Below are 18,816 nucleotides of genomic sequence, written 5' to 3'. Positions count from 1 at the left end.
CAAAACTGGTGTAAAACATAAAACACTTCAACCCCAGACAGAGTGTCTGGCATCAATGAGGATGTGAATCTTTATGGGACAAAAAAGAGCTTTTGACACATCCTTCGCGTCACTAGCTTGGCTTCTCACCTCATAGTGTGGTTTCATTTGATTCAGCTTTTTCTGTAGTTCCAAAACAATTAAAAAGTCACTTCCAAGGTCAACTGGTACTGCTAGCTGGAGGGCCTCTTGAAGAATCTCTAATCCACGAGTGGTCTAAAACAGAATCAAAAACTTCAGCATTTCTAATTCAATAAATAAAAAAAACCCCAAATTTAAAATCAAACCTCAATTTGTAACAAAAACCTTCCTCAAACCAGGCACCCAAATGCTGTCAGTAAAGTCTCACTGTCACAAACCTTCTGAGTGACCAGGGTGATAAGCTATCTTTAAGACAGCAGGAGGAAACTACCCAGACGCCCAGACTGCAGGACACACAGACACAGAGTTTCTGTGGTAACAGATGTGCTGGTGACCTGCTGAGTTACACTAGGGATTCAGCAGATACAAGCCCAGCTGGTGTTTCTGGGTCTGCTGCTAGCCTAGCTAGGGCTTCTTTTAAGGAACACTGAGCACTCTCCCTGTCCCAAGAGGGTTTCAATCCTCTCTCTATGAGAACCTGGTTGGACTTCAGTTTAGTAACTATTAGGGCATAGTTTGGTTTAGCAACAGTTCAGCCTCAAAAAAAAAGGTGCTTTAAAAAAAAAATCACTGCTGGTATAGCATTGATCAAACTTCATTAAAACTTAGAATTCAAAGTGGAGACTTGGACTTGTAGATATTTGAGTAAGGTAAAAAAAATCAAAACCATTTCATGGTTCCTGATGGCTGACTGACAGAACAGAGAACAGACTATGGACACGAATTGTATCTTACCGATCACCACTCTTTATTAAATAACACCTATAGTAGTTGAAGAGAGAATCACAGACAAGCTAAAAACAATCTAGAAATATTTGCCACATTTGCTTTCTTCCTGGCTATTTTACTTACGATTTTTAGTTGTTCTTTAAATATCTGGCACTGTTGCTTGATGGGTTTTACTTGAGTAATTTTAAAATTCCAGATTGCCCAAAGATGAGACAGTTCTTTCCTTTCTTTATTCAGATTAATAATGATATCTTCTGTTACTTTTATCGATTTTTCTACTTCTAATATTAAACTCTCATTTACCTGGCAAGTAAAGAGACACATTTTTTCCACATGTTTTTATAAAATACAATTTAAACCTCATAATTTTAAACAAAGCTTAATAAAACCTCAACTATTCTAGTGTAACCTTTTTTTAAAAAAAATGGTACTTTTAAATACACTTTTCCCTTAATATTGTTTAAAATAGGCACGGATCGACAGAATTTGTAAACTGAGGACAAATATAAAGCTGGAATTTAAAACATAGTCAGTAATGACTGATTTATTGCCATCTGCTGATCTGTTTCACAGTCAGACAAAAGAATTTCTGACTAAACAGAACTACCCAAAATGGCCTTTTGGAGAATAAATAGCAACTGGAAAACAAAGTAGGTGAAGAAAAGACCACCTCTTTGTGCTGATAAACAAAGCAGCACTGAAGCACAGGAGGGCTAAAGGGTTTAGTATTTGAATATTTGGTATTTTTTCCTCTTTTAGTAGAATCTCTATGAGAAATACCAGAAAACTGGATAATGCAATTTCTGGTTTTCCCATTTAATTATATTTTTTTCCTAAGAGAAGTTGTTTTAATAAATTACTGTTATGATCCATATCTTCCAGATATTTAAAAGCTACAATCTTGGACTATCACGAGGATAGAGTAGTAGAAAATATGGTGACAGCATATATCCAGGTGTCTAGGGAGATAATGCCTGAAGATGTCTAAGATTTTAAGTGACTTTGCCATTACTCTGACTGTCTTACCTTTGCTTGGCCGTGTCCAGCAGGGGCACAGAGCCACACTAACAGCCTGAGCACTTTCCCTCAGCTGGTTTTGCAGTTCACCTTGCATCCTGCTGTAGTTTACCAACACCACCTCCCAGCCTAACGTGTAACTGCTCCCTACTCTGTCCTATAAAAGCAGAAAGAACAGCTGGGTATTCGGGCTGTCCTCGTTAATTCGGATTACTTTAGGAGGTGTAGCTTAGGGAATGACTGCACATCTCAAACGAGCACCTCACGAAGTGTTGCTGGAAAATTAAACAGGGTGCTTAAGCAGTGTAGCTGTTGGACAGAATTAAAGACACTGGGAAAGATTATCTACAAAGAAGTAGCTCTAACATCCATTTCTTTAGAAGAATTCATACACTCGGTCAGTAAAGACTCCCTGCCTCTTAGTGAAAGTAAAATAAACTTAATATTGTACTTGTGTATATGTTGCTTTCCAACATGAAAAAAACCAGATATGAGCACATATTACGTTTGTATGCACAGACTGGGTCATTAAGGGCTCTCATTTCTGACCACAAAACTTTTTATATTACCATAAGCACTCAAATACTTTTTTCTTCTGAAAGTATATAACAGCATTAGCCCCTTTAAAACTAGGTACACACTCCATCAGGCACGGAACTAGGATTGGGCCTCATCACAGGCAAGTATAAAATATTCAGTAGGGTTTATCAGATTATACTCACCACATTTACTAAATTAAGAAAATAGCAACCCATATTTTGGGTGGAAAAAGTCTTCTTTATAGTCTTTTGCCACTGAGTATTAGCTGACTCTACTGCAATTTTATTTTCAGTCTCTCTGTCTGTTGGTAGGGATTTTGAATTATAGAATTCCTTCAGATTTTTAATATCATCATTCACCTACAGAAAGACATTAAATAAATATCAGAAAACAAAAGAAAACTTGAGGTACTGTAGTCAGAAGTTATAGAGATACGATAAATTTGAACAGCAGCCTCTGAATCTTCTCTTAATTTTAAGATCTATGAGTCTCTAAAATATTTACAAACACCAAATAATAAAATAGTCTTAAATAACTTGCCAACGAGTAGATGGCAAGCAGACAGATGGCAGGAATTAGCTCAATTTCTGTCACATATCATTTCGTGGATTTTATGTACCAGTATATCAATGTACTGATTTTCACTGATATGTTTAATATGAAGTAACTGAAGTTAGCAATAATCAGAAGTAGATGTAATACAATTTTTTTGGGTTTTGTTTATCATGCAATAAATAAATCCTGTGGCTAATTTTATCTGATAGGTTCCATTCCATCTTCAATTTCTTTCTAAATATTAAAGAACACCTACCATAGTATAGAATCTTGAAATGGCATCCAAATCGAAATGAAAATTAACTGTCCTAGACACCACTAGCACAGATACCAAAATTATGTTGGTATTGAATTGATTATGATTTGAGCTAGAGCTGCTTTTTATTTCATTTTTAAATCCAATCATATGAATTAGCTTGTCAGTGGAAGTAGTGTAAGACAGTAACAAGCATCCCTATGAACGTATCATAGGACATTTTTAAAAGTTATATGGAGCAAATCAGTAAATTTCATATTCAGAATACCTATATGGAAACATTTTTATCATGTATATAATGAGAGTGCACATGTGCAGAGGAGAAAAATCTAAATCCTTCCCACAATGGAAGTAAATTTTTCAATTGTAAGATTTTTACAGTCTAGTCAGAGAATAAATAAGCAGTCCATACCTCTACAGCTGACTGTAGAAAGGCCACATAAGTTTCTAGAATTTCTAGCTTTGAACTAATATTCTTTTCAATTTTTTTCAGTTCTTTATTCAGAAAGTCAGCTCTGCTAGAAAAAGCCGCCACCTGCTCAGGTTCCAACTCTTCCACATTTTTGATGATTCCCTCCGCTGCTTTCAGTTCACATGAAGTTTCCTTTGAAGGTGGAAGCATAGGAAAAAATGTATAATGACTTGTGAATAAGGAAAGGACTTGTGAATATTGATATCACATTGTTAATTTTCACTAGGATTTCTTTCTTATGTATAATCTAATTACTTGTTTGAAGAAGAGCTCACAATTGAGATTAAATCACAGAAATACCCATTTCTTTCCTGAAAATGATAGGTGCAGTTATTGAAATAGCTACTTTGAAAGCTAGCATATCACAGGCCCCAGAAGGAATAGTCAGAAGAGATGTATTGTTATAAGGGTGTATATATCTGTCAGGGAAAAGTAGACACTGCAGCAAACAAAAGTAACATCCTATCATGCAAAAAGTTGGCAGAAAAGACACAGGGAACAAAAAGATGTTCTTGTTTATCTGCTGAGATTTTAATATTGTTACTATACGCTCTCCAGAATTGTTTTTAAGTGAATTTTATTTCCACAGGTACTGTACAGATCCATCCCTTGGACCCCATAAGCTGTTGCCTGAAATAAAAAAGAACTCTGCAGGGCTAATGGAATCTTAAGTACTGAAATTACATAGGATACTCCTAAAATACACTCTGCCATGTTGTTCAGCTTAGGCTGAAGTATGCACCTATGCCAAGGCTGTGGAAGGGATTCAAGTAGTTTTATCCCACTTTCAGATACTGCAGGGCTGCTCTGGGAGCAGGAAAGGCCCTGGGTGTGACTTAAAAATAGCCTCACGTGTTACAGAGTGCTGCAGGGCTTGTTAAATGTCTGCACTCCCTACGTGACCAATGGATCTCTCTACAGCCCCCTTGACAGTTCCTCTAAATGGGAACTACTTTTCTCTTTTTTGCCAGTTCATCCCTTATATTTGGCATATAAACCACAAGAAGGTTTTTCTCTGACTCTGGCTGTCTAGATAATTAATAAACCTGGTGTCTCATGTAGGAGTAGCAATCCACATTTGAAGATTCTTCCTATCAAGAGTTGGTATGAGGATCCTGAGGCAGTAACAAATAACACAGTCAGATAGAGACAGTGGAGAAAAAGAGCGATTTAAGGACTGTAGTGTTATCTGTGGTTTTGTTCATTAACTACAGTTTCAAAACAAACCATTGACCTATTTCCTTTACAAGAAACTCTCAGCATCTCACCTTATTTAGAGTTACATATAGGAAGCATTTGTATCTAAAAGCACTGAACATTACTGAAAGGTTTTCTTACCTTTGTTTGTTTAGACAGTTCAAGGTGTTTGTTCAAAACTCTTTCTGACTCACACAAATGTGAGCCAATCTCCACAGCAACTGCGAGCATCGGGGCGAGTTTTTTAATTGATTGCGACACCTTTATTGGACAGTATTGTTCATATGGTTAACTTATATATGTAGAAATCATAAAACCAGTATAAATTATCACTTCTTATAGAAAAAAATGAGGTAACACTTGTCTGTTGGTGAGTAGATTATGTTTCTGGGCATAAGGTTATGTTTTAAACCCAACTGGCAACTAATACCACACAGCTGCTCACACCCCTCAACCCCAAATGGTGGGACTGAGAGAAGATAGGAAGAAAATGTAAAACTTGTGCTTTAATATAATGTGTAGTCAGAGGAAGACAGAAATTAAAATATAAAGGAAGAAAACTCTACTATTTCTTCAACAGCCATGATCAAACCCCCTTCTTGTTTGCTCTCATTTTATTGACAGTGCTTTCCTTTACCCTAAATATCTGAGGCTTGTGATTTCAATATGGCACAACTGCTTTATAATCTGGCTATTGTCGCTTGCAGAAGTATTTTGATTCTGCTCCAGGCTTTTTTCAGAAAGTGCATTTAAAGCTTCTCTGACAAGGCAAGAGACCTATTTTTGTGCAGATACATGTACAGAATTCCCTTCCACTGTCACTAAGATATTATGTATGCACTGTGATAACAAAACAGATTATGAAGAGCACAAGCAGATGATGCCAGACACAACACATATAGTTATTATTAGAGATGTGAATTTACATCTAACATTTTCCTTAAGAACTGGCTGCTAATTGAGGTTCAAACTTCACTATATGAAGCTGAGTGGCAATTGAATTTGTCACTAGATTCTTTGGAATACTTTGCTTTAGAGAGTTGGGATGAAAAGTGTATTGTTTGGTAGCAATACAGCAATAAGCACTCTTCACTGCAATGAGCAATTGTGTTATGACAAGTTCTCTAATGCAAGACTGGGAACAAAGTGATTGGAACAAATGGCAGATTGAAACCTTATGTTCAAATTGAGGTTTATATTGTAAGTAAATTTGCCTTCATCATTTAACTTTTAGGTTAAGATTCACAACACAATACTAACATCATTTCTATACACATAAATGGTATGAAAAGGGCCAACTTGTAGCAAAATGAATTCACATTTGATTGAGAATGGTTCAATATAAACAGCATGCAAATAAAAAATATCAGATTGCAGAATTAATTATTCAGTCATTAAATTTGATTGACTTTCTTGGTCTACACTCCTGGTTTCCTTCATATGAATCTTACTAAAAAACAATACTTCTTTTATTTGAATTTACATGTAGAAACTTATTTAGGAGCTATTTGTCTATTCCATCTCCAATGAGTCATTTAAAGGATATGTAGTACTATATGGCATTCAACCATTTAAAGAAAGCTGTCATGTCCTTGATGCATCAATACCTTAATTAAAAAGAGGAATTTTATAGCGAAGAGAATTTAGCCTCCTTCAGATTTACTGAAAATTTGCTGTGGTTCAGTCATTGTGTTTATTAACCCTCAGTTTTGCCACACTTTTTTTTTATCTTTAGCCACATAAAACCGAAGACAGAAGCAGTATAAGAAACCTGCTTATAGGTCACAGGACTGATTGCTCACTTCTTTTCCAAAAGAACAAATTATAATAGTTCATTATCCAGCAAATCCATGCTTAATTGAACACCACTGTTAAATGTTCTAGAGGAAATGGCTCAATTTTTCAGAACAGCTTTCAGTTCCTTTGTGTTGATAAGAGCATTCAGCATTCTAACTACGACTGTGCTCTCTCTAAAAAACTTGCTATTACTTGATTCAGCTTCAATATCCAAGGTAGCAAATTATGGAAACACAGTGCACTATTCATGAATGCATTAATATGTGCTACGATGATAATCATAATTGTCACAAAGAGGATCAGAATGCTGGAGCACCTCTCCTGTGGTGACAGGCTGAGAGAGCTGGGGTTGTTCAGCCTGAAGGGCAGAAGATTATAGGAGACCCTTTCTGTACCTAAAGGGGCCTGTAACAAAGCTTGAGAGTGACGAGAGACAGAACAAGGGATGATGGCTTTGAACTGAAACAAGGTAAGTCCAGAATAGATACAAGGAAGAAAATCTGCACTATGAGGGCGGTAGGACACTGGCACAGGTTGCCCAGAGAAGCTGTGGCTGCCTTGTCCCTAGAAGCATCCAAGGCCACGCTGGATGGGGCTTTGAGCCACGTGGTCTAGTGGAAGGTGTCCCTGCCCACGACAGAGGGGTTGGAATGAAATATTCTTTAAGGTCCCTTTCAACCCAAACCATTCTATGAATCTATGATGTACCTTATTCAGATGATCTTCAAGTGAGGCAGTCCATTGTTGTTTCTTCAAAGTAAATTCTTCATAATCTGGACACTGGCTGTTTAATTGATCTACTTTTTTTTGAACATATTCCATCATTTTCTGAATTCCTGCCACCCAAGGGCTAAAATGGAAAAGTAGAACTGTCATTTATTTCTCATTTCTTGCTCAACATAGAGGATGATTATGATTTAAAAAAACCCAACAAAACACTCATTCAGTTGATTTGTATGATGAGTAACTTATGAATTTTAAACTATTATCTTTAAAAGAAAAATAACCAAGAGAAATATTAAAATTAATCCAAATAAAATTGATAATTAGTAAAAGAGAAGAATGAAATTTCCAAACAAATAAATTGTCTCCAGTGCCTAAAGTAGATTCACAAGACAGATACATTAATTCTCACAAGACACATAGCCTGATCCACTGAGAAATAGCTCATTTCACTTTTCACTCTAGCTGTACTATCTATTAACTAAAATGACAAATGGAAGACCTTAAAAGAGAAAATGTATGCTATACCAGTTCTACTTTAAAAAGAATGTTTTCTTTGGACTCTGAAATATTTCAGTGTTTTTTCAGTAGTTGAAAAAAGAATGTCATATACATTCTAAGTCAGCATTTCCTTAAGAATGTTGTTTTAATGGGAGAAAAAAACCCACCAATACAAAACAGTGGCTTGCCTTATAACTTCAACCATAATATCAGGGAAGCAGTTCAGAACCTAAATACTTGAGACAGTCCACTTTAGATTGTAAAGTTATCTCATACAATTAAAAACTCAAGTTTTGATTTGACCACCTCTCCCTACTCGAGTTACTTACTACTTAAATTTATATTCATCATAAGAATTTTTGTAAAACTGACACGTTCAAAATAAGTTTTTTCATTGTTTTAGTTTCATCAGAAACTTAGGTTAATACCTGTGACATTCTGCTTTATTAATTAAGGTTTGTCCCTTTTGCATGGCAGTTGCTGTACAACCTTTAATTGCTTCGTGCAATTCCTTATACTTCAGTGTCAATATAGGTAAACGTAAACCTTCTGAAACAGAGATTTTGTGGTAATTCTCAATACTTTCAAGACCATCAAGTACCTGAAGAAAAAAGAAAAATGTATATTATCAATATTTCTGTTGTTGGAACTATCCTTGGAAATTATCTGTTTTTAAAACTTCTATAAAGGATCTGAAAAAAATGTACCTGAAAAAAAGACAAGAAGACCCTTTGGTCTTTGGACACCCTAAAAAATAAACTTTTCTAAATAGTCTTCTAACTGAAATATCTTGGAAAAAAGGTTGCATTATTAATAAAACTGATTATAATTAGCCCCTGTAGAGACCACTGCAAGCATAGACATTGTTTATGGTGTCCATAAAAAAAAAATCTTAAACCCCAATTCTTGGAAAATAAATATTTCCCAAATACTTTGTTTCAAAAATCAAGCACTGAATATACTTAAAGGGGAAAAATAAAAGAGAACATGCTTTTAAATGGATTTGCCACTTTGGATAAAAGTTTGAGGCAAAATGTCATATAAAAAGGGTAATGGATTTGTAATTTTCCACTTCAAATTGTTTAGCCTACTGTTTTCACAATCCCACATCCACCAGCCTTCAAGAGCACACTAATAGTTTTATTGTCAGGATATTATTACAGACTTGGCTTCTTACCAACCTTGCCAGCAGCATGAAAAAAGTCATTGGCCTCTTGCAGCAGGGCTTTCCTTTCTTCCATATGGAAGCACACTTCTTCTTGCAGCAGACAGATCTTCTGATTTGAAAGTTTTAGATGTTCTTTTTCTGTATAGTCCTCTGAAAGCAAGATCTTAAATGCTTCACCTTCCAATTGTTCCACTTTGTAACTCCATTCCTAGCGGGAAAAAATCCACTTTAGTCAATTACACATAGAAAAGTAATATACGGCATGGTAATAATATAAGCATTGGAAAACGTGTATTGTTATAGGCATGAAAGTTATGATTTAAAACATTATTTCTACTAGGAGGGGCTTCCCAGCAAATCATGGGTTTAATTTGTGAATATTTAAAAAACTTTCACCTTCAGGAACTACATGGCAGTATAACTACCAATATAATCATATTATTTCCTCAAATTACAAAAGAAGTAGAGGGCATTAATAAAACCACAAGGGGTTGTGAGCTGCTATGACAATTACCATATGATGTGTCTAATGGCTGTAGCAGTGCATTTAACAGCGAGCTGATAAAATCAACAAGCAGAAAAAGACTCATTCAAAGTCTGTCACCCCCCTGAAAATTGCTGAGATATGTTAAAAATTATTTGGCCATGAAGTAGTGCTAGCAGTTCTGCTTTACCCTGTCAGGCAGCCCCAAGGCACACAGAAATGGAGCAGCAAGCAGGTAATGAGTGCCAGCACACCCTTGCTGAAACGTGAGCTCCTGAACGTGCCTCTGCTCTCAAATCTTGTGGCAGCGGGTGGGGGAGCTGGGAAAGTCCTCGCAGGAGTGGGGGCAGGAGGGCTCTTTTAAAATCTGTGAGGGTTGAGGGCTTTTTCTTTTTTCCCCAATTATGATTTTTGGATTTTTTTTTGGTCTTGATAATTTTATAAACTAGTAATAACGCTTTTAGGGATTTTACCTCTTAGCAAAGTGAAGTTCAACATAAGATACCAGATTGAGGTAATAATGATAATAATAGTAATAATAATGAATCATTCTCCTTTCTCCTCTCAGCCCAGTCCTATAAATTAGATGCTAGGCCTGTAAATCCCTCTTAGGCTGACCTCTGAACAATTTAAGAAACCATTTCTCCTGTTCAACCTAATGCAACAATACCTGTAGGTAAACACATTGTGTGAAACAGTTGAGACATTGGAAATTTCCACTTTATTTCTCCCTGTGAGAACAACTAAACTTGCTCTGCATAGCTGCTACACACTAACATTTTGCTCTGAGCTACAGTACACAAATGTTACTTGAAAATATTTATTTACACTACTTTAGAACAGGTTCCTCCTTTATTCTGTTTCCAACATCTGCAGTTCAGTGCTGCAAAAAGTAATAACCATAACTCACAGCTTTTTCAAAGCTCCTTAACTTACAGCTTTCTCAATTATATTTTCAGCATGCAGTTTCAACCTGGCCACTCTTCTGCACATCATAAGCAAAAAAAGATGCTCAGTAATATCTCCTTCAAGAATTTAATTTCCCTCTGCTAGAACATGCTGGTAGTAAGAAATGCAGAAGGCTAAAGATAAGATGCTCTCAATCATAATTCACATGGATGCCTAACAAAAATGTTTAATGTTGAACACTTTAAAATTACCTCATTAAAAAAAGGCAATCAATTAAAATGATATGCATGATCTATTGCATAGTGTATGGGAGAAGAATTGTTAGGTGAAATTGTAATAAGTGTTATTATTAAAAGTTAGTTTCTAGATATTCAACCATGAAAAAAATTATTATACAAAATGAAAAAGCCCATTGTTTTCCTTTCTGCACTTCCACCTTAATTTCTAATTCAGACAGCAAATCAAAAGAATAGCCTGTGAAAATGAAATACGGCAAAGATTAGTGATTATTTTGTTAAAATTCAGCAATGCTTTAGAACACCTATTGTTGTGGGTGTCTCTCTGAAAACACTCCACAGTGCACTCATTGACTGGTTTATGGGTTTTTCTTGTGCCAAAGGTCTGTTCAGAAGAATTTATTTTTACATGCTCATCTTCCCTTAGCAAAAAAAGGTATTTTCTGACATGCTGCTTGGAGAAGCATTAGAAGTATTATTGTATTGTGTTTACATGACAGCCTTGAAGCAGTTAACTGTTAATTATGCAAACAGGTAAACAAGTGACATTTAACTACAAAGCTTAGGAAGAAACAGATCTGTGAACAATCAGAAGCCTCTCACTATAAACACAATAACCTTTTAAAAGGAGTTTACTTCTATTAGAATAGTTTCTGGATGAAAAAGGCCTCCTTGCTCATCTGGGTTATCCAAATTCAATTGCATGAAAATGATATCATGGGGAATGGTCCTGACCCAGCAACAGCACTTACTGATGACAGTACAATTCAGTTGTTGTTACCTAAAAAAGGTTCTAAATATAGGCAATTTATTTCATACTAAGATCCTTTCTTGATCCTTTCACCCTTTTATGAGTGGAGGTAACAGGTTTATTCTCCAGAAAACTGATATTAACTGTGAAAGTAGCATTTTCAATTACTTTTAATCACAAGAAATTAATGGGCAAGTACTTCTTTCAATCACATATGCTGTTCACAGACAATTAATTATAGTAGAAATGGATGGGGTTTTGTCTTTTATAAACATTAAAATTTGTTAATATTCTAATAAAGTTCCTTTTCTTTATTTTTCAATACAGAATTTCACATGTAAATTACCAGTGTAGAACTTGATTACTAAATTGAAAAACCAACTAAACTACATCAAGGGTTATTCTTCTTTTAACTTATGGGTAGCTTTTAAAATTTTAAATGAAAAAAAAAAATCTGAGAAATATGGAGGCCTTGCATTAAAAGAGGTAAAATTACTAAGATAATTTAGACATATAGAGATATATATATCTCATGTAGATATAGAAAATGTCTGCTCCTGCACGTGCTTGTTCAATGGCCAAGTTCATGTTTTGATACTCATTTTTAAAGTTGCTTCACCAACCAATTATAGTATTTCTCACTTTCACTTTGACTTCCATTTCTTCAAGTTCCTGAAGTAACTCTTCATTTTCCAGTAGGGATGAGCCTAAGTTTTGCTTCTGAAAGTAATCTCTGATATTTTTCTTATACCAAGATGTTACCTAAATAAATAATAAAAAGAACTCAGTGAGAAGTTTGAGAAATTATTCTTTTTAAAAAATATGTACAAGACAGTTTAATAACAAAAAGAAGCTGACATTTTCATTCATTTCATTTTTCATTCCTAATGTTCATACTTCTATTTAAACACTTGCATTTGTGTGATAATAAATGCAGAAGGAAAGGACTAATGACAAAGCAAGCACATAGTGGATATATATGACAAAACAGACAAAAATGTATTCATCAAGTATGACCAGATTGTAAATTAATCTAGTAAAAGAAGAATCAAGTTATAGCCACACATAGAATAAATGCAGGTGTTTTGATACCATAAAGACATTGTACATTCTCCTTTGACATACAGTAACTTAAATATTTGCATACAGTAAAATACTACAAATCTGAGTACTTCTGACCTAATAGAACTTCTCCATCCCTAGCTTGAAAAACCCAGTAAAGATAATGGGATACCTTTGTGTGGAATAATCTTATGGAGATTTACAAATTTATTACATCTCACTGACTTCTTCAGCAAGTATATGCAGCAAACATATGCAGTATACAATTATATCTTCTAAATTCCACAGAATTACTTGCATTTATATCTGCTTGATTCATAGTAGGTACCTCTCACTTTGTAAACAACACATAGCAAGAATTCCTGAGTGAAGCTCCACATTCTAAGATAGTATCCAGAATTAGTTATTGGTATCAAGAGGACTTCCTCCCATCTTTCCAGTCTGGAAAATCACCACTACACTTAGATCATAGGCAGCATACTAAGAATTTCTGTACTCTAGGTACTACAGATTTTAATAGCCCACTATAAAATTTTTTAAATTGTTTTATCTGCTCATGTAGAATCATGCTATTTTTAATAAATTTAAGCAATTATAAAAAAAGAAAAAAAACTTTAAAATGTGTTGGAAATATTTTCAGTTACACATAAAAAATGTTCACATTATGAGTCCAACAGAGCTAAGGAAGCAAGGAAATTGTTTTAATACTAAGCCTTCATTTCTTGAGCTTATCCTCCAGATGTGTTCTTACTGACTGAAACATTTTTCCTGGAAGCACATTCTCACAGAACATTTACTATGGGTTTATCAAAATACAAATAAATGGAGTGGACAATAAAACTGTGCTAAAAGGGAAATAAAAATTTCTTTGTACATTAGGGCTGGGGACGTTTCATCATGTATCTGTTTAGCAAAACAAACCAGCGTTTCTGTAATGTTAGGCAGAGGAAGAAGTCATTTTTTAACCCTCTTACAGCAAGGTGTTCACCCCCTTACCACTTGGCAATATTCCTTTCCATTACAGTGAGTTTAATCAGTTAGCTTCCACTACAGCTAATACCTCTGAGTGATTTCATTGTGCTACCTTAGCTCTGAAGGAATGACTGAGAATTCTTAATTTGCTTTATAAGCAAGGAACCCACAGAATTTCACTTTCAGTGACTTAGCTGAAGGAATGGGAAAGGAGACAAGGTTAACACAGCTGTTTGAAAAAGACGGGGGTTCTCCTTGATTAGCTGAAATCTAAAATCACTCCTGTTTTTCAAGATTTAGATTTTATCTTTAATTTACAATAACTATTGACTGGATTAATTACTTTCTTCTTCCAAAGATAACTAATCATGCATAAAATAGACCAATCTGCCTTTGATTTTCATTAATGAAAGAGATACCAGAAAATGTGATGCTGACACTTCATAAAGGAAGCTATGTAAATGAATATGCTTTCACACATAGAAAATGCTGAAAAAGAAACATGTTACAACCATGACTATCAGATCATCACATTCCAGTTAGAGATCAAAGGGAGATGTTGCATTTTCAGTGTTTGATAACCTGGTAATAAGGGATAAACAACACACAGATTGTGCATCCTTCTAGACTACACAGTTGTGCCTAGCAAAAAAGAAGGAACACAGAGCAAAAACCTACTCTTGGATTCTATACAGCAGAGCATGTCTCCAGTACTCTGCTTTCTCTGTCTCCCCTTAACTCCCATTAGCATCAGTCAAACCTTCAAAAGTTAGGATTTCCTCAAACAGAAGTAGCCCAGAAATATTGGCCTGATAAATATATTTAAGCTCCTTTTCTGTGTACTGTGAAACAGTTGCTAGGTTGTTTCTTACACTGTGATTTTCCTTGATATTATACATCTTACCTGGTTCTCTTGTTGGTGCCACAAACAAATTTGCAGGATCTGCTCCAGTCCCTGGCGCTGCTGCCTCAGGAATTTGTCCAGCTGCCGTCTCCTGTCCTGCAGCATCTCGAGCAGGTTGTCAATCTTCAGGCAGCTGCTGTGGGCTCCGTGGATCAGCTCCGGGTTTGCATTCGGCCCCTCACATTTGAATTCTTCTATGAATTGAGTTAGGTCTTGGCTTTTGTTTAAAAGAGCAAGTGACTTCTCCAAAAGTTCTGTGAAACAGAATTTCATCAGGAAAAAGCCCAGAGTACTTTGTGATTCTAGTACCATATTCAAATATTACTCAAATATCTTTCAAACTATTTATTTGCATACATGAGCACAATATATTTTCATGCATTGCATGAACATGAATGCTTACTTTAGAAGGTATCTATATCTATATCTATATCTAGATATAGATATACTAAGATATATGTGTGTGTGTATATATATATACTAAGACATTTCAATTTGGACAGCTCTTATGTAAACCTACAAAGGTACAATGGTGTATACACAGACAAATACACACACACACATATAATGGTGTACTGAGAGACATGAAAACAAACCCCAGAAGTGTCAGATTTCTCAAAACTGAGTTATTTTTGATGGATTCCCAACTAATGGGTAAGCTGAAGTGGAATTTTCTACCCTGCTTCCTGTGTGGGTCATTACCCTCTGCAGTTTTTCACTAGAGATGCAAGCTAAGTTTAGGTCTTTACATCCCTCACAGGCATTGGGAAAAAATTCTCATGCCTGGGGGCTGTTATAAATAAGGGATTCTTACCTTCTTTCTATAGTCTGTACCTAGACAAATTCAGGGTTAAAATTCAGTGGATTACTCCATTTAAATGACCTATTAGTAACATGTCTGTATTTGTTCCAACTCCATAAAATCATAGTTGAAAATCTTTTGAATGGACAATGATCAACATTTATAAATCTTTCAAATGAAAAGAGAAATTTTTGAGGCACAGAATGAGGAAGAAGGGAAGACAAGCTAAAATAAGTAGCAAGGTAGACATGAAGAAAAGTATAAAGAAAGAAATATTTGCCAGGAGTTCCCAATAAAACAACAAAAAGCAACCCCCTAAACTTTGATCTTCCCAGCTGAGTCCATGTAGTGGTAATTCAAGGCAAAGCACCTTTCATATAGAACACTTAGGGAAGAGGCAGAGTGGGAGGCCTCCAGTTCCTCAGTCACCAAGGGCTAACAGGAGAGATTACTTTCCATGAGCTTACTGCAACAAGCCTGTCCATTTTACTTCTTGCCTTCCAGAAACGTGGTATTAATCAGAAATGTTTAATTTCAGTCCACCCAAAATTGAACACATATAGAAATGGGTAAACAAATGTATTTCATAAGTATTCACCTTTTTAATTCCATTTTGAAGTGCATTTTGTCAAAATCCTTTTTTTTTTTTTTTTAATTCCAGAGTAATAAGCATTTGTGATAAACTACTTATCACACACTGGTAGAATCAATACTTGGTGAGGGTTGAAATTTCAGCCACCTTTCTTTGGAGCAGGTAGATATTATCCTTCTTGCAGAATGCACTGTTTTTTATCAAATAGCTCAATATCAGCTTTCAAAATTTGATGTGGTTAAGGCAGAATAAGAAGTCAATAAATTGCAGCCACTTTTCTCCATCTGAGGGAAGGCTTATTGCCATCAAAGCAGTCTTCCTCTGGCAAATCATTTCATCTGATCCTTGCAGTTGTAGACCATCTTTTCAGCAGTAAATTGCTGCCAGATACTTCAAGTTTAAATTGGTATGCAGTGAGCACTTTGCTCCCATGAAGATCAATTTGGAACCAAACCCCATATTAGAGTTATCTAAGTTTGATTCTCTATCCAGCCTCCCAGGAAGAATACCTGGTGTTCAAAGTAGATAAAAATATTTTAGCTAGTGCTCCACTAGTGAATAATAAAGTATAATTGATATCCTTCCAAGTGTTAGTAATCATATAGCAAAATTTGATTAAAATTACAATTTATTAAAAAAGATGAATTTTTTTTAATTAAAATCACAAATTATAAAAAAATGCAGAACCATATGGAATTGAAAAGGTGTCTGAAGAGCCACAGAATGAGATTAGTTCCAAAAATTTTTTTTCTCTTCTTGATTTGAATGTGCCACAATATGGTTGAAGATGCTTCACACGGAAGCTTGAATAAAGAAAAAGAATTCACATGAAGAAACTTTATGGACAAATGTATGTGCAGAAAAGTTGTTGAAGGGGAGATGCAAGAATTAGCTTGAAACCAGGAATTTCACATCTTTCAGCAAGTCTGCTAGAATCGTTCTCATTTTGTTTTTCCAAATAGAACATTTGTGCATTTGTTATACATATATATACATTTTTTAAATATGCACAGAAAGATTAAAATGACTCCCTCAAGAAGTCAGTGCACAACCACATGCCATCAGGAGTGGAATATTGTTTGTACCTTTTGTATGATGCTCTTGTTGCAGAAGAAGTTCTCTCAAAGAGTCAATATTGTCAAACTCCTTAGCATTTTTCAGGAAATCTTCAACTTGGTCAATTTTAACAGCAAACTGCATTAAGAAAACAAAGGATAGGGAGAAACACACTATAATTTTGTTTTGCATAACTACATCATAATCTCTATGTTATTGGGAAAATTCATGAGAATTTGTAAATTCCTGGGGAAAGGCATTTTTAGTGACTGCTAGATACAGAAGCTTCGTGGCCTCTATGCACCTTCTGAGTTGTTTTTTCTTTGAGGTGCTGATTGATTGAAGGATTTTAGTTGACACAATCTGTAATTACAGTTTGCCACTTTGTGAATCATCTTCCCTACAAGGCCTTATGCCAAATCTATTTTTTTGTATAATACACATTATCAGGACTCAATAATTAGTAGGTTGTTATTTTGGACTTAGGACAGTTAACAATCTCATGGTTGCTTCTGCAACTTATAGGCAGCACTGGCATACTATAGAAAGAAAATTATCAGGGAGAATTATTAAACTCTTGGAGTTTCAGGATGTGGGGACAGATGAGGCAACACAGAGTGGGTACAAACCTGCAGGATGTGGAATCCCTCCCTTCTTTAGCTCCCTGTGTGTATCAGTGGATTGGGATAAGAGAGAAATGGGTAAACAGGGATCACACAGTTGTTCTTTTGTGTCCACCTGTTCATCAAAGTCTCAAGTAAAGGACTGTCAAGTTAGGCTAATATTTGCTTTATGTAATTACAGTAGCCTTGTGGATATTTTGGGGTAAAACTGTCAGTGACCAATCATCAGTGTGCATTAGTGAAGGCACCTGAGAATAAATTCTTTAAATTCCAAATAATTTTAATCATAAGGAATCAAAGATATTCTGCAGGATGTCCAAAGCCACTGAAATACATATTTTACAGTTTGGTCCAGTTCTACTTTTCACTGGCATTTTCTGTCAAGTACCAATTTGGGAGACATCATGACTAAAATATTTCTTAAAGCCTACATGTTATTTTGTTCAGCTTCATCCTGTACTGTCCAAAAGGTGGAAAAGGAAGGATGCATCCCAAGATTTTAATCTTCTTGTTTGCCTCAACTTTTAGGAATACAGTGAACAATATAACACACGTTAAAGTTACAGTGGTCAGAGTAGCAGTAAGATGAAGGCCACTTCAAATTAACAGTATTAATTAATTAATAATTAATTAAATTATTTGATTTAAATACAGACCTCCAGAGCGTTTTCAAAGAACACTGAAGTAAGTTCCAGCAGTGCCTGTCGCTTCTCTAGCATAACGATGAGGGCATCCCATGCATCCCCAAGCGTCTCTGCCATGGCATCATAAACCTGACTCTTTTCTTTGTTCTCCTCTGCAACCTTGTCTGCTTCATGCAGCAGGTCCCATACCTTGTCTTCCAAAGCCTGAGAAGAAATATAACAAACCAAACCAAACCAAGCATAAGAATCTGTACACAAAATCCAAAACGCTGTGCCTATACTGGTGTCAGGATATTTTTACAGTGAGTCTGTACAGGAGCCACAAACCTCCCAGTCCTGCTTTATTTCCAGTTCCTAATAATAGGAGTGTAGCTATTGCTGCATGTTTTATAGCAAGCTTCTCGATTTAATCTGCACTTAAGAGGCAATAGTTTTATAAAATTCACATACAAACAAGAATTAAGAGAATTTATCATGTTATCTCTAATATTTACACTCCACTGTTTTTACATCTCCATAAACACAGATCTGTCTTCCTGAAAGTGGTAGCAGTGCAGATATTCTGACTCCTCTTTCATATGTCATCATATTACATTATTGGACATTAGAAGTTTTAGAAGTTTGTGAGGTAATTTACTCAAATTTC

The 18,816-nt window shown here is 35.3% G+C and overlaps 1 protein-coding gene across 1 annotated transcript in view; it reads right to left on the bottom strand.

The window, feature by feature from the left end:
* The window catches only part of CCDC141 (coiled-coil domain containing 141), a 62,468-nt gene that overhangs the window by 28,840 nt on the left and 14,812 nt on the right, over positions 1 to 18,816 (bottom strand). The window contains exons 4-15 of the mRNA XM_063400430.1: positions 18,183 to 18,374; positions 16,933 to 17,041; positions 14,454 to 14,707; positions 12,158 to 12,277; positions 9,149 to 9,343; positions 8,396 to 8,568; positions 7,452 to 7,593; positions 5,088 to 5,207; positions 3,690 to 3,881; positions 2,649 to 2,825; positions 1,033 to 1,212; positions 130 to 255 (exon numbers count right to left, since the gene is read on the bottom strand). Coding sequence (XP_063256500.1) covers positions 130 to 255; positions 1,033 to 1,212; positions 2,649 to 2,825; positions 3,690 to 3,881; positions 5,088 to 5,207; positions 7,452 to 7,593; positions 8,396 to 8,568; positions 9,149 to 9,343; positions 12,158 to 12,277; positions 14,454 to 14,707; positions 16,933 to 17,041; positions 18,183 to 18,374 — 1,980 coding nt within the window. The remainder of the gene's footprint in view (positions 1 to 129; positions 256 to 1,032; positions 1,213 to 2,648; positions 2,826 to 3,689; positions 3,882 to 5,087; positions 5,208 to 7,451; positions 7,594 to 8,395; positions 8,569 to 9,148; positions 9,344 to 12,157; positions 12,278 to 14,453; positions 14,708 to 16,932; positions 17,042 to 18,182; positions 18,375 to 18,816) is intronic.

This window comes from Prinia subflava, chromosome 6 (assembly GCF_021018805.1).
Source record: "Prinia subflava isolate CZ2003 ecotype Zambia chromosome 6, Cam_Psub_1.2, whole genome shotgun sequence".
Classification (NCBI taxonomy): Eukaryota; Metazoa; Chordata; class Aves; order Passeriformes; family Cisticolidae; genus Prinia; species Prinia subflava.
Note: the sequence above shows the minus strand (reverse complement) of the source record. Positions and strands in the feature narration are given on the sequence as shown.